The sequence below is a fragment of the Lycorma delicatula genome, chromosome 7 (genome assembly GCF_047948215.1).
Source record: "Lycorma delicatula isolate Av1 chromosome 7, ASM4794821v1, whole genome shotgun sequence".
Taxonomy (NCBI): Eukaryota; Metazoa; Arthropoda; class Insecta; order Hemiptera; family Fulgoridae; genus Lycorma; species Lycorma delicatula.
The window spans coordinates 94,881,877-94,899,483 of record NC_134461.1 but is presented as its reverse complement, the minus strand read 5'-3'; the positions used below and the strand labels follow the sequence as shown (position 1 = coordinate 94,899,483).

The 17,607-nt window shown below is 26.4% G+C and overlaps 1 protein-coding gene across 1 annotated transcript in view; it reads right to left on the bottom strand.

Annotated features, from left to right (window-relative positions):
* Positions 1-714: 714 nt before the first annotated feature.
* Positions 715-17,607, bottom strand: part of Ras64B (ras-like protein 2) — a 42,481-nt gene continuing 25,588 nt past the window's right edge. Inside the window, exons 3-4 of the mRNA XM_075371416.1 lie at positions 17,173-17,384; positions 715-11,509 (exon numbers count right to left, since the gene is read on the bottom strand). Of these exons, the coding sequence (XP_075227531.1) occupies positions 11,315-11,509; positions 17,173-17,384 (407 nt within the window). The 3' untranslated portion in view covers positions 715-11,314. The remainder of the gene's footprint in view (positions 11,510-17,172; positions 17,385-17,607) is intronic.

Below are 17,607 nucleotides of genomic sequence, written 5' to 3'. Positions count from 1 at the left end.
CTTATTAATATTTCAAAAACTAATGAGAAATTTAAAATAATTCACTTTGTGGATATCTGACGACTGTCATTGAACCCAACAAGCACGGACTTCAAAAGTTTAAAGAATTAGAAACAAATGAGAATATAGAGCCATGGTGTGTTCAGCTTACTTCCAACTTAATTACTGTGAATGATTTAATACTTGAATATTGTCTGAAGTGGAAGTGCCACCTTTTGTTTTTCATTCCTCAAACAACTCTCTCCCATATTGCAGATGCATTTTATCCTTATCACCCCTTCTGAGTTGAGAAAACTGTACAAATTTCTTCCTTCATGCAATCAGATAAAGGAAAACTCACTTTAAACAACCACCAACTAACAATGAAATGATACTTCCAATGAACAGATTACATGAGGCTATCATTTATACTAGAAGTCAGTGTAGGAAGACATATTTAAGAGAATTAAAAATTTGCCATTGCCTTTTAGCTTTTTATTGAATTAAGATTACTTTTTTAACAGCCACTTGTACCCACACTAAAGGATTTGCCATATTGATGTCATTCAATGTATAATAAGTTAATTAAAAACCATTTAAAAATTATGTTAGATAAAAAATTCAAAAGTAAAAGTTTTAATTATCAAAAACATTTCACTCCTGATAGGAAAAAGGAAAAGTTAATTAAAATAAATCATAAAGTAGAAGTAAATCAGTCAGAATAAAAACAAACACTGGTTCCGTTAATAATTTTATTAATATCATTTTACTATGTACAATATTATTTTTTATTATGTTTGATAATTCATAAGATTCCAACCATCATATAATTTATGTAGTATCTATGTTAATGTTTTATAATATTATGAAGGCACTTAAAAAACCAATTAAAGCTTTACAGTGAGATGGTAAAATACAACACCCACTGTGGAGTATACATTATGAATACATATAAAATTACAGTACAATTAAAGATATTTATATAACAATATAAGCATATCATATAAAACTCTGAATGTTACAATGGTTAGGAAGACAGTTAATTCAATAAAGCATAATTAATATTATAAACCCCCAGATTTCAGGACAAGAGCAGAGTCTTAAATGACACTGAATTTTCAATTTTTTTATTGTAATTTTCATACTTTAAATAAGCGCAATGTAATATATAAATTGTTTTCACTGCAATAAATAAATCATAAAAAATTAATCATTATCACATAATAAATTATAATAACTTCACAATTTCAAACTTAAATTGTAATCAATTCAGTACAAAAGTTTATAGTATTTCTAAGAATGGAGGATAAATTTTACGAAGCGAAAAAAAATAATTACAACAAACTCAAATTCCAGTTGTAAATATTGTAATCATTATTAAGTTCTTTCATAAATAAATATAAAACAATTTTTTTTCAAGTGAAGAACATTTCAGTAGAGGCAAAAATAACACTAGCTTCAGTTCTTGTAAATATTAAAAATTCTTTTTATATAATAAATATACATTTAAAAAAAGATAATAAATACTTTACACCTCTTCCCAAATCAGTCATAAAAAGGATTCACTGTGAGAGCACTTTTTTGTTTATTGTAAAACATATCCAGTATATAAGTAATGAATAGTACATAATAATCCATCATTACCATAAGTATTAACACTAATTTCTTGGCATGGTGAAATAAGACAGTTGAAAGTGGATTAAAATTCAAAATGTACTAACGAGAATTTGGAAATATGAGGTAACAAAGGTTTATTTGTTTAAAATACCAAAACATAGGTTGTGGATTACATAATAAAGATTTGTTCAGTAAAAATGTTATATTAAAAAACAAAACCAAATCTAACAGAAATGTACTAACAATGAACTTAGTTTTACACATAATTGCTGAAGCAATACCAAGCATGATTATAGACAAATACCTAGTTAATATTACAAGGCCAGAATAAATAACAAATTTAACTATGAACAGATAAGAAACACATTTGTTAAATGTGAAGAGATAGGAATTATGAATAAGTAATAAAAAAAATTCTATAAATGATTTTAGAGATTTTTTTTGCACCACATTTTGTCACTTACAAGATATTTAACACAGAAAAAGTAATAGATTAGTTTTATTAAATTTGCATTGAGCCCATATATATTAGACTTTAAAGCACCTGCATAGTGGTTTAAACAACAGCACTAAATATGTTAAATGAAATTATATGTGTATAATTATGAAAAAATCTAAAAAAATTTAACTCTTGTTTAAAAAAAGTTTTGTAAATTTAAAAAATATATGGTGAAATATTTAACTTTGTTACACAGAATTCAGTTAAATGAAGTATAAAAGAAAAGCTATAAAATTTCACATAAAACATTAAACAATTAAGAAAATATATTTATCCAAAAGAGGTTGTCAAGAAACATTCCTCAAACTTCAACAATATATAAACACAATTATAACAATCACTAACACAAGTTAACAATATTCATGAATAGTGTTTGATTGTTTTAGTAATAACTAATTTATCTTTACTTGGTCATTTTCTTAAAAATTATAATAAGATTCCCAATTCACTAAATTCTCATAATAAATGAACACCTTATACTATTAATAAATGTGCATTTTTAACATATAAGGATATTGAAAATCCCTAAACACTAGATATTAGTAAATCTAGCACCCAATAAATCTAAGTACATCAATTACTTTAATTGTACTTAATTAAGTAATATAATTCAACAATCTTATACAAACACTGAAACATTATGCAAATTACTAAATAAATTTCAGGATATGATATATAAGTAGTAGTAGTAGTAGTAGTAGTAGATTGTTAAAATACTTATTCACTAATTACAAAAAGTTGATCAAAAAAGAATAAAACTACAAATTACTTTGAACACATCATAATGTCATGTAACTTAAAAGTAGTTATGCTAATATAATTTTAAATTTGAACAAAAAAACTTGAATTTCATAAGCATTCTTATTAAACTTACAAAGGCTTTGGTCAGAGATATAATTGTCTTTAAACAAAAATTGAATAAAAACTGTCCAATTTTATTATACATGTTGGACATATTATGTCATTTCATTGTCAAACACGTTTTCTCACTTTTTTATATCATTTTTGTCTTAAAGCATCATTTTAACACATGCTAAGTCTCCAAATACAATTCAGAAATTGGATTAAGTTCTCCCAACTCATAAAACTACAAGTTAAAATACTGAAGTATACTCTTAGTGAACATTATTTTCAAATTATCAGTTGTGATGATCAGTTAACCACATTTGCTTTCAGGTACCAACAAAGTTATATGATCACAAATTGATGATTAAGTGTTCTACAAACGTTTTACAAAAATAGTTAATTTTTTATATAGTCAGTACCCTGTTAATAATATCTTATTTCTTTTCTGGTCCCATGAAACTCAAAACTGTAATTACATACAATAAAGATAGAAGAAAAACTTTTCTATCTACATAAGATATATTATGAACTTAATAATCCGAGAACATTTTATTATTTTTTTAAATTAATATTCTATAAATGAAAAATTAGAAACTTTTTTCAGTTGCAAGAAGGAATAAATATATCTACTTTTCATCTATTTAAATATAAATACCCTTGATTAAAATTTAATTACAGATATCTGATTTTAATGTCCAGGTTAATAATTTTATTAAGAGTTTTCAGGGTTCAATTAACAGCAGATTCTCAGAATGATTGGCCTAAATTTAACAGTATAAATAAGTTAATTTTAACAGCATTAAACACAATTAAAAGAATTAATAATCAATATATGCAACTGAAAAGAATAAACGCACTGAAGTACAAAAATAAAAACAGTCAATATAAAGCATTTACTGAGAGATGGTTAGGCTAATATAACAACCTAGGTCACAGGTGAGTTGAAAAAAGCTTACTTGCAATGATTACTTTATATTTCAACTAGTCTGTAACAAAAACAGATATTTTAATTGGCACCTTAATTTTAATCTTTGCCTCTTCACGTCTGAATTTCAATAATTACAAATGGAAATTCTTCAATTTTCCAGTGTAATGACTAAACTAAATTCAAAACTACAGGGTCGTTCAGAGTGTACACACTAAGATTTAATTATTATTAGCTAAATTATGAGTAATTAAGAGCGATTCAATAACCAACAAAAATTTCTAAAAGCTAAATTTTTAGCACAGGCCATTTAACTCCATAAAAGTTGTTAGGTTTTCATCAAATTGTATCTTCATTAAACTGGGGACTCATAAATTCTTTCTCATTTAAATAAATTACATTTATTTTTCTCACCTAAGCAGAAAAATAAAAAGATTAGAAGTATTGAATTAAACATAAATCAGAAGTCAATAATTTCTACACTCCCATTACAGCTTCTCATTCCATACCTCTACTACTTGAATTAATCAATAATGTTTAAACGGGTAAGATGTGTAGTAATAATAATAATTATAGAGACAAGCCATTAATCTAAAATATCTTTCTTCACTGCTGCTTACTTACCAAACATAAATAAAAATAAATCCCAGTAAAAAAAGTAAATATAAGTAGAAAAAAGATATCAAATGAAGTTTGACTTTCAATTATAGAGAAAACAGAGGCCTAAAATTTTCTTATTTTATTTTGCTGTTGGATAACGTTAGTGGTTGTTTTATTTGTTGTAAATTTGAGATACGTAACATGTAGTCTACTACAATTAAGTGCTATAATACTACAGTTAGGACTTCGCTGTTTGTTTTGTGTCAGTGCAGAAATATTATAGTGTCCCAATATTTATGTTGAAAGTTTTAATGTTTTAAAATATTTACAAATAAGTCAAGCAATTTGTCAGTCAACAAAATTTACAGTTTTTTACTACACAGTAGACATTAATGTGAATTTAGGGCTACACACAGTTTATTTGTTTCTCTGTATTTAGTATAATTGTTTACGATTTGTGATTGTGAAAAAATGCAATAAAATTGTGAAATCAAGTAAGTAAATTTTATAGCATAATTTCTACTAATTTCAACTCAATATTATTTGCATTAAATTTTCAGGTGCCACATTAGGCTATTTTATATAATTGCACATTTTTCAACACTGCTTCATAATTTTCAACTTTCATACAGGTTAAAATCATGTGTTCACACCTTATACACATGCCCCCCCCCCCTATACAACATGAAAATGCGATCTTCTGTTTGTATAGTTAGTTAATGTGTAAAAAAATGGACAATATATTTTCAATCAATTTTTTGTTATATTTTTGCCAAACCCCCATTTATTAAACATATAAAAAGTTCCATTTGGGTTGGAAGGAAAGTTTTAATAAATTATTTGGTAGCCATGTTAAGTTATGCTGATATATACTAGATTATATTAGTAAACTAGTATTATTCACAAAACAGATTTTCTCACTTCAACATGTTTATCCCCACCATAACCTACAAAAATATTAATGCATTTATTGTGTCCCTACAGAAGCATGACACCATAACTATACTTGCCCCCAGTAATTCTAATTCTATTAAATCATTAATTAGTTAAGTTTACTTATCAGTAACGATTTTGTTAAACTGAAAGAACATTACTAATATACTTCCTCGTAGGATTTTACAAATTGATATTTTTTCCTACAAATAAAATACATTTTTAAAAGATATAAGCTTAAAGAATAAATTCATTTAAAATAATTCCAATAAAAGTTACACTGAGATGGCTGATTTTGTTTCAATATAAATATATTCATTAGGTCTTAGAACAAAAAGCAATTCATAATGTTCAAGTATTTTATTAGCAGAGCTGACCATTAAGTATATGCATTAGGGGTAATGTATAATATTAAACTATAAAGATCAATTTTTATATTATGAGGAAAGATTTTTCCTAGATTTTAATGAAAATAAAGATTTGGGGAGAGAATTTATTACCTATTTAATCACTCTTAATATGTACAATAAAAAATAATGCATAATTTTATTGATTATAAATTCCATACAAAACTAATCTGAACATGATAATTTACATCAGCATGGATGAAAAATATACACCAATGTAATAAGTTGTACCACTGGCACAGCAAAAAACAGACTGCCTGATATCAAGGAGATTATTCAATTAATTGATCAAAGTTTTTCTATTAATTGTTCTTTTGGTTTATTTCATGATAATTGAAGCATTTTCAACACACTTTACCCAAAGACAAAAGTTAATTTTGGAGATTTATGATATTCAAATTCACTTATAAAATATTTCTCAAAAATTAAAAATATGTATTAACTTTAAAAAAAATTACAAACAGTATTATTCACACCCACACCAATAAAAAAAGTCATCATATTAAAATATTTCTTAGTTTAAATGCTTTTCTATATTTACAAATCTTTTAAAAAGGATAAATTCAACATTACGCTTATATACATCTACACACACTGTAGTTAAGTATACTTATGCATTCAATCTGCTTCTAACCCAGGTCAGTTCAGGATTCAGTTCCACAGAAAAACATGTTTAAATGTTGGGATTTCCATCCAGAATTAAAAAATAAACAATAAGAAATTGACATAATATTTAATACTACTAATTTTAAAACAAAATCGTAGCAAATTTAGGCTATCTTCCATAAAGCATATCATAGACATACATCATTTAATCTATGCTTTATTACGCTGTATTATTTCTTTATTATTTCAGAAATAAATGGATTAAGCAATGGTGATTAAATAATCAATAAATAACTTTATATAAAGAAAAAAGTGTCCCATTATTTTTTAACTACATAAAATGGAGATTGCTTTAAAAATAACATAAACCTTTTTTATAATAAAAACAAGTAGTAAAAAAAAATAAAAATATTCATATAACACAGAATGAATATACAAATTTTCACAAAACTTCATGTTTGTAAACAAATGATTAAGACATCTGAAAGACTATGATAAGCCACTATAAATTCCACTTCTGATAGGATCGATATAGACATGCAAGCATAGATAAACAACACTTCAAGTTAAATCATTTATAAATCTGTGACAATAAGCTTTATGGCATAAGCTTAAATACATCATTGTCACACGTGAAAAATTTAAACTGTTGATAAACTTAAATATATAGAGATTTTTATTAAGTATCATAAACTCCTTTTTTCTTAAATTAAGAATGATATTAATTACAAAAATAATTTAAATGTGATAAAGAGATGAACATTTCCCAATTAATTCAATTTAGAAAATCGGTAATAATAAAATACTTTAGCAAGTAATCTTTCTCACTGACCAAAGTATAGGTATAAGAAGATTCAATACATTAGTACAGTTAGGTACTGGGAATAGCATTAAAGTGTATAATTAATTAAGAACAGAAACGAACACAATCATAAAGTATTACTTACATTAAATACATAATAATAAATTATTATTATTAATATAAACTATATTATTATTTAAAGTAAAATAATTAATAACTAATCAGTATTAAATTACTAATGTTACATGATTATTTAAAAGGGAACACTTAACTGGCAATCATATGTACGGTTAATATAATTAATACAATACATCAACATGATAATTATTTATTAAATACATTTTTGTGCGCAGTGCAGTATGTTATCACCATAAAGCGACAAAACTAAATAAACAAAGGATTACCTAGTGATGCAAGCCTGTCTGAAATGTGTTTGCACTATGCAATTAAAGCAAGTTTGGAATTCAATGTGTACATTAATATCTTTAGATAATTAACAAAAAAGTAAATCAAGAATGTAAATTATGTTAACTACTTTAAAAATTAAAATCATTTATTGGTAAAAATAAAGATCTTTTTTTCCACCAATCTCTGTGGCAGATTGGTAGCATCCTAGTCTTTCATCCGGAGGTCCTGGATTTGGATCCCGGTTATGTATTGCATTTTTCATACACTGAAAATTTTCACGTCACAAGCTTCAAGATTAAGTAGTGAATAAATAATAAAAATAAACATATATTATATAAAATAAATAAATGATACAAAAATAAAATTTTTTTTCGAAAAACTGTAATTTTTAGACAATTTGGCAATTATGCTTACAACTTAAAATCAATACTACGTCCATAAAATCTCACTGTGGATCAGAGAATAATTAGCAATCATTCACATCTTTTACTTAACTAATTTAGTTTTCAAGAGACAACCAAAATACTGCTATCAGCTGAATATATCCCCATAATCTTATGTTGTTAGGAAAGACAAGTAATCGGGAGAGATAATGTGTCCCCAATGGCTCAGAGAACTCAATCGGTATAGATAATCTATCCCCAATGGCTCAGAGAACTCACAGTCCTTCTTTGGGCAGATGGTCCATATATTTACTTCACCCTTCCAATATTTTGCATAGGATCGATTGGAACCTCCCATTGGAATTAAGCACTCTTTATCTCCACAATCAAGAACATAGTAACAACTGCATTCTTGATGTAGTGTCGAAAAATGATTGTTCTGCCAGTGCTAATCCAGAGATTCCATTTTGTTTTGAGGGATATACAAAAGAGCCAAAAAAGTAACTGATATTCTAATTGATTAAAGTCAAATCTCTCATTCCTCACATAATAACATACAAAAGATGTATAAACATTAAACTGAACGTGCATCCAGTTCAGTAGAATTCAACTACTTAATGTTAAGAAAGATGTGTCTAATGACTTGCCAAAAAAAAAACATCAGTTTGGAATTTTTTTATAGCATTTTCAAGGGACAAGACTCATGTCACTACACAATCTTAAGTTTATTTAGTTTTTGTCTTTACACCATAACTTGTAATATACATGTACGCACAATTACAATGCACATAATCATCACAAGTACAGCTGATCACTGATGATGACATTTAAGTGGCTTATATAAGTTATAATTCAAAACACAGAATATCATATAAATACATTCATTCATACATACATACAAAATTATAAAAATAGAAGAATATTGTTATATAATTACTTGGAATAATTAAAGAACCGGAAACCAGCCGGTTTCAATAATTTCACATGTACAAACACACAAAACCATTAAAAAAAATTTATATTTTACAATTAATTAAGGAAATATATAAAAGCATAAAATGACTAAAACATAATCTAAACACAGTTACAGCACCAAATCCTATAAAATTTCAAATCCGAATTGTGAGACCACTCTGAATTGTCAACTTTTTTTTTTGAGTTATGGGTGGATAATGATGATTACATTATCCATCCATAACTTAAGAAACAAAGTTCAACTACATACTCAAGTAAATATTGAAATTATTTCTTGTATATTCATTAACTTATAAAAGAGAAAGAATTAGAATTATTTTCGTCATTCTCAATTAAAACAGTAAAATATGGCATTTATCAACGTTTGCAATGTCTAGGTAAAAGATGAGAAATCCCAAATTTCTAGAAAATAAATATATAGAAAAAAAAATCACTGTCTTGATCACTGCTAAACTGAATAGAATATAAAAGAAGGAGGGCTAGAAAAATAATATAACAGAAATAGAAATCTTTTCTTCAATGCTTTTTAGAGTCCAAACAAATTTATACTTCATTATTAATTCAAATTTTTTTAAGTTAAAAATATATATATATATTACAATAGGTCAATGAAACAAGCAGAACAATAATAATATACATAAATTACAATATTGCTTTTTATATCTATTAACACCAACTATACTGTTAAAAGAATTTTTATTAATAAAACAAAATGTTTCAAAGTTAATTCAATAACTTAATAATTTTTTTTTCAATATCATCTTTCACTTTCTTAAATTTAGAGTTCCATAAAACAAGAACTTTCCTGAGAAAACATAATCGCACTTATGTAATACACACAATCATTTATAGTTTATTTCATACTGAAGGCTAATGAAAACAGTGTATTAAGGGACAGAAAAGAAAGAAAGAAAGTAAGTAGGATGAATGATATTAATAACATTTTTAATTAAAGGGGAACTTAGCATACAGGATGGAAAAAGTTTAGAACAAGGTTGTTTGTTATCTGCAAAACTGTGCAACAAGAGTGCTCATGTAGTATGGTGAAATGAGAGCTTAGAAGAAAAATGACTTTATTTTTAATTTAAAACTAAAATATAACTTTTTGATAGAAAAAATAATGAATATACAGCATATAACTCCTTAATAATTAAAATATTCAATGAAAATTAAAATCCTTGCTACTAATACTTTGCATATATATATATATATATATGCAAAGTATAGTTTATACTGTATGTATGATAGTACATTTATTATGTATGATAGTAGTATAGTATATGATATATAGTTTATGCGTAGTATATAATTTATTTTAGTTTACATGTAAATAATGTAAACAAGAAAAATATGGAAGACAAATCGAGTCAGAAAAGAAATAAATATAAAATAAAAAATTATCAATAAGGTAGTAAAGGTCCCTATGGTAGGTAAATTTATAAGCAAGAGATGGTACATAACATATTATCATAATATTTTAAATACATATTTGTACAAAGAAATATTATGTGCAGTATTGAAAACTTTTTCACATAACAGTTCACTTATCAAAGATAAATTACTATTTTTAATAATTATATTTGTGGACACTGAAATTTATCCATATTCCAAAATGTGTAAAAAATATATTACAAAACATATAAATAACAATAGCACCCAAAATTTTCAATAAGAAGACATTCATAATCCTATTAACAGAATAAAAATTATACTAACACAAACTGATCACTTAATTTTGGATCAAAACTAAAGTCTATAAATTTTGCATTTTGTAAAAGATGCTAAAGATGTAAACATAAGCATTTAATTTAAATTATATTGAAATACATAAAATTTACTTTCTTTCTATTTTTATATCCTCACAAGCAACTATCATATTGTAATTTAGCAGTATCAAACAAATTAATATTACAGAGTTTAAGAAAAAAATTCCAGAAATAAGTTAATAATATTACAATAAATTACTGCCATGATTACTAAGAATAATAAGGTATGACCCTAAATCCAAAAAAAAGGAATTTTAAAATAAATCTAGTTTGTTAGTCTCTGTGTCAATAATACTAATCTGACTATAATTTGATCATAACATTTTTTTATTCTTGAAGAAAATGTCTTATACTCAAATTCAGAACTGAATCAAATTCTGGAGTAAATTATAATATGCTAATGTAGAAAAAGCAAATGTAAACATGTCTTGAATGTAGCTCTTAAATCATTTGTCTACACATCAAAAAATTTGTGCAATTTACCAGTGAGCAGCTGTACTGATGTTGAAGGCAATTAGATGATTATTACGCAGTAAAATTAAATGCTTAAAAAATGTAGGTATAACGATTAGAGTATACAACATTTTTTCTTATTTTTATCATAATTTGGTTTAATAGGTGGTCTTTCAGACAGCTGAAATTTACGAACAATACGAACCAATTCATGAAATGCCTGGTCTACGTTCATTCGTATTTTTGCACTACATTCTATATATGGTACTTTGAGCTGGCGAGATAAATTTTGAGCCTCCACTGTAGTAACCTGTCTCAATAAACAATAAAAATAATGTTATATAACAAGTTTTTTTAAGACACACACAGCAAAAGAACAGCATTTAAAATGATAATTCTAATAAAATGACATACATCAAAATATTTTACCTAATAATAAATTATTGAAATTTTTAATTTTGATTAGATTAATATAAATGGTACACATTTCACATACAATTACGGATTCAAGAGCTTAATATCACATTACTACAATCCAAAACACAAGAAAATCATTTTAACTTTATAAGAACAAATAACGGCAAAAAGGTAAACTGCAATGAGCCAAGTTATATTAATATGATTTAATGCCACTGGCTAATTTTTTTTTCTGTAAAATTTTATGAATCCACAGAAAGGAATATAAAACTAAGTCTAAACTATGTTTACCTTTTTTTTATTCCTTTCCACTATGAAAGATTTGAGATCTTTTATCTTCAGTCCTCAAAAATTTAAATACAATTGTAACAATATCCAGCACTTTTCTATAATTTATGTTTGGTGTTTATTTTTATTATATTAGACCCATTTGACTACTCTTTAAATTTATTACATATTTTGAACTGAGTAGCCATATAATAATATTGGAAAGTATATTTATGATTTTAATTTTTCAATTTTAAGGTGTTTTAATAACGCATCCCTTTTTTAAATTTAATCTCTCAGGATAAGAATAAACATTTATTGGCATCGGTGTAGTGTCTAAAATATATCTGGTTGATAATATTAAATTTCTGAGGGATTTATAACAATTCATCACTTCACAATATATCTATTTTTCATCATAACATAACAAATAAAACACATTTTCACATCTTTATAGAGCAATTTTTCAAGTATGAAATAAAAACATTCACCAGCTGAACCAGTCTATATTGCACAAATGTTAAAATACTTGTATTTCTTAATCCGTACATGTTATAGAGAGTGAAAAATTATGTAATTCACATATTTCTTGTAAGAAAAAAATACATTTAATTAAGATAAATGAAAATGAAATAAAAATCAACTTGTTAAGAAAATAATTTACATAATTTTGCTTGATAATATAGTCTACTTTGAATAATACCAAAGTAGTAAATTCATTTATAAGACATCATATAAACACACAATGAAATCTTTTATTCCACTGTTAGACCTAGGTTGTAATAAAAGCACGATCAATAATAGAGCGTTTTGTATTTACAATCATCCTTGTAAAAACAATTATCTTAAATGTATTTAATACCTTAATAATTGAAAACAAATTATTATTATTATTATAAAAATCACCTTAAAAAATATTTAAACTTGTCATAAAAATTATTAGGTACAATTGGCCAGAGATCTTTTGCTCTAATACGCACTCGATTATTACATGCTAGTACTTTAAAAAAAATATATATATATATTCAATTCGTTTAATCAGTTTTATTGTGAATTTTGTCATTGTAAATTTGCCCATACTTGTGTAAAAATCAATGCCATTATATTTACAATAGTTTATTCACAGAGTATGATAGTAGAGGTATACGACAGCAAATTAGGAAAGCCAACATCATGTTTAATAATAAGAAGCAGCTACTGAGTTTAAAGAGCCCTCATGTTGGATATGAAAAAAGAAACTAATAAAGAGAGTTGTATTTGGAGTATTAGATTTTATGGCTCAGAAACATGGCCATTAAGAAGAAATCAGGAATAAAGGACATCAGAGGCTTTTGAAATATGGTTATGGAAAATATAATGAATAAATCTGGTTATCAACCGGATGTATTTTAGGTACTACAATACACTACACTGCCACTGCCAATAAATCTTTTTAGTATTATCGTGAGAGTTAAATTTAAAAATGGGATGTTATTAAAACACTTAAAATTGAAAAATTAAAATAATAAATATCTTTAGAATAGTATTATATTGGCTACTTAGTTCAGAAAACATGATAAATTTAATGATTGAATCAAATTGGTCTAATATAATAAAAATAAACAGCAGGGATAAATGAAAAGTGCTGGTTGTTTGTTACAATTGTATTTAAACATTTGAAGAACGGAGAGTAACAAATTACATATTTCAGTGGGTGGAGAAACAGAGACTGATCTTAAAAACTTTCAACGCAAAAGGCATTTATAATTTGGGTGTATATTTAGGCATAATTTTATGGTTCAAGATAATATCTGTGCAATGAGCTAGAGGAAGGCCTTAAGTACAATTTTAAAAGTTGCCAAATGTTGCTGATAAGTATGAGGCAATGAAGCAAATGGCTGGTGATAGATTAAGATGGAACCTGCTGAATAAGACTGAACTGATAAGAAGATATTTGTGGCTCTAAAACAACTTACTATTTTTGACACAAAAATAACTAATCCCAGTCATTTTTTGTTTAAATGATATCCTTAGTTAAGTATAATTTATTTGTTATATAAATAATCAAGGGCAACATAGTAATAAAAAAAAAAATAATAATATGTATACATTCATAATTCATAATATAATTTTTATATTATTCATAATTCTTATGAAATAATAAAAATAAACACTTTTACTAATTACTAAACAATGAAAACAGTAATAACTGTGTACATTTTATATAATTGTGTATTTTTTTAATTAGTGTTTGTTAACCATAAATAAATTACTCCAGTAATTTATTTATGGTTTGTTATAGCAAATGCTGAGAATATAATTAGCTATTTATTATCATACAGCAAAGGATCTGATAACTTGTAAGCAGCTATGACTAAATTAAAAAATATATACATATCATTTTTATATTATATTCATATTCTTTGACTTTTCAGAAAATACATGAACAAATAAAATCTACTTAATAATCTATTTTTATAAAATAATCTACTTTTATGAGAGTTTTTGATAAAGGTATCATATTTTACTAAATATATATTCATAAATAATATATTTATATAATCAACATCTAACTAGAATTGACTACGGGATGAATTAATTAGTAATTTATTGGTTTATGAAAAATTTATTAAAAAAAAAGGTTGTCTCTAATTCATATAAATAACATTTTTACTTTCTATACCACAGTTCCTCAACCTGGGGGTCATGAAATTAGCCTAAACTTTAGATGTAAACAATAATGAAATTATTTTATGAGAAAAAAAATCATTTATTATAAACATTTTACTTAGATTTATAAGTACACATGTAAAGGAAATAAATTAATGAGATGGTTGCGTTTGTTTTTCACTTAAAAGTTTTCCCATGCATGCATCTATATTAAAAACACAAAAGCAAATTGTTTTCAAGTGATAAAAGATGAATGCAACTATAGACGAAAACCCTTTTCACAGGGATGTGAAAGAGATTATTCAATGCTTCTGTGACTAAATTTCCATATTCACTTCAACAAGCAAGCCAAAATGTATCTAAATGTTCAGATGTGAATTTTAATTGTAACGTCTATCAGCAGCCATGTTGAGCTAGTTGTCAATCTCAACTGGTAAAACTTAGCTGTTGCAACAACATTTTACTAAATGGATTCAGTGCTTATCTTATCTTATTTATTCTTTTTATTTTTATCTTCAGGAAAATACTCTGTCAACTGAACTTTTAGCTCATGCAAAATTGTACCTTCATGCTATCTTTGGATAGTATAAATATGCTATCACCACAGTTTGCTATGGTGAATAGTGTCTTCTTCATCCAAATCTTTCTCAATATAATCAGAAGTGAGTAGAAACATAAACAAAATTTATGCTTTGAAGGCGAATAATCCAGTTATCAAGCTACTTAATGAAACGTAAACTTTGTCATTAAAAAATGTTTTTATCACGTCTTTATAAATTTACATTCAAGTTGTTTAAATGCAAAAATACATCAGCTAAGTAAGCCAACAGCAACATATATTCATTATTCTGTAAAAGCATTGAGAATGGCGTATTTTTTATCTTGAAAAAATATTACTAATTCATCTCACAATTCCAATAACCAGCTTAACACTTTCCCCTTGATAACCATCTGACTTCAGTGTGGAAAAGAAGAAAGTTTTTTTCTTTTCACCCACTTCATCACATAGTTTAGCAAACAGCCTACTCTGTAATGGTAAACTTTTAATAACATTAACCATTTTTACAGCTTTACAAAGAATTTGTTTGAGATTTTCCAGCATATTTTTTGTGGCAAGAGCATGTCTGTGAAAGAAGCAGTGCGTCCATTCCACCCTTGGTATAAGACGATCTTTTAATTTTTTTTCAGAAATCCACTGTTTTTTCTTGTTATTGCCTTTACATCATCACAACATACAACACATTTTGTCCACTTTTATATTAGTTTTTAGTAGCTTCATAAAAAACATCAAAAATACACTGTTCTGTTGCATGACTAGGTATTGATTCGCAAAACAATATATTTTCTTAGATTTATCTGTCCCTAATGCATGCATATCTCACAACACATAAGAACAGAAAAATGTTTGGCACATTTGTCGATTCATAAAACAGAATACTAAAAAAATTCACTTGAACTCAATGAATTATCTGACTGCAAACGTTGGCGGCTGTTTCACCTTGATACTGTGTTATAAAGTGGGATTTTTTAAAATTTTTTTGCTTCTTCCATGCCTATTAAATAATGACCATATCAACTGCAGTTTTCTGCAACTGAATGGGGTTTGGACCTATTAACTACTCTTATTGCTAGAAGGTAAGATGCTTCAAGTGTATTTTCTCAGTATGGATTGATTTACAAATAGAAGCATGTTGATTACTCAAGGTATGTAATTTTCTTAAGAAAAATTCCAAGGGTTTGCTGTATAATCCCGATGTTTAGTTCCAAGTATTGAATTAATTTTGATGGCTTCATGCTTTCACTGGAGAGAACTTCAAACCACACAACACACTGTGGCTTTCCATCCCATGAGGTAAAACTGTAATTTAAATAATGTCACTGTTCAATCTTGTCTTTATACCAATCGATTCACTGTATGTAGATGGCTCACCTCATTTTTTCATAAATTTATCCATTCTGCATAAGAATCTAATTGAAAAAAACACAGTTATACCATTTGATCACACACTAAAAAACCAAAACCTCAATTATTATTTTCAATGAAACTACGCTTTTAAAAAAACTTAAAGGCACCAGACGCATGCTTCACATTTGAAACTAAACTGACATTCTGCAACCCCTTATGCTTCTTCTGTACTGCTGACAGCATAACATATTCAAATGTATCATATGCATGTTCGAATACGCACATGATATGTTTGCTCTCACAGCAAATAATATGCAAGCTGACCTAATTACAAGAGCATGTACACATTAAGCTAGAACCTGTAAATTGCTTATGTTTGTACACTTCATACATGCATGTCACACCTGTCAGTATCAATGCAACTAAATAGTTTTAACTAGGTTTCATTGGGTTGAGGTTGGGGGGAGATTGTGAAATATTCATTATGTATTTTTTTTACTTTTTGGGGGTTGTGACGTTAAAAAGGTTGAGGATCACTGTTCTATACCAATATGTTCGGTATGAAACAGTTGTACACTTGAATGTAATACTCTAAGTTACAGAGTGAGACTGCTTTACAAAGATTTTTTATAGTAAAATATCAGTAAGTAAGAACTCAGGTATAAGTAAGAAATTTCAGATTTATTTCCATAGCAGACTTAAAACTAAAAATTGTATACTGATAAGCTACTCACCGCTCTCTGGTGTTCTAAGTCTGCTTTATTACCAACCATCAGCATGGGGAATTCATCTCTATCTTTCACTCTTAAAATCTGCCTGTGAAACTTGAATATCTCATCAAAACTAGCTCTGTCCGTAACAGCAAATACAAGGAGAAAACCTTCACCTGACCTCATATATTGTTCCCTCATCGCACTGAACTCTTCCTGTCCAGCTGTATCAAGAACTATAAAAGAAAAATATACATATGTAAATCTATGCCATTGTTTATTATGTTTTATGTACTTGCACACAAAAAAAGGAAGACCCTTTTATTGTTTAGTTTTATAAAGATTAACTTCCTTCAGTATTCTTCTCAAATGACGAGTAAAATTTTATTCTATGAAACAATTTTCATATAGTAAAATTTATCTGACAATAAGTACACTCATTAGAAAAAAAATTAACAG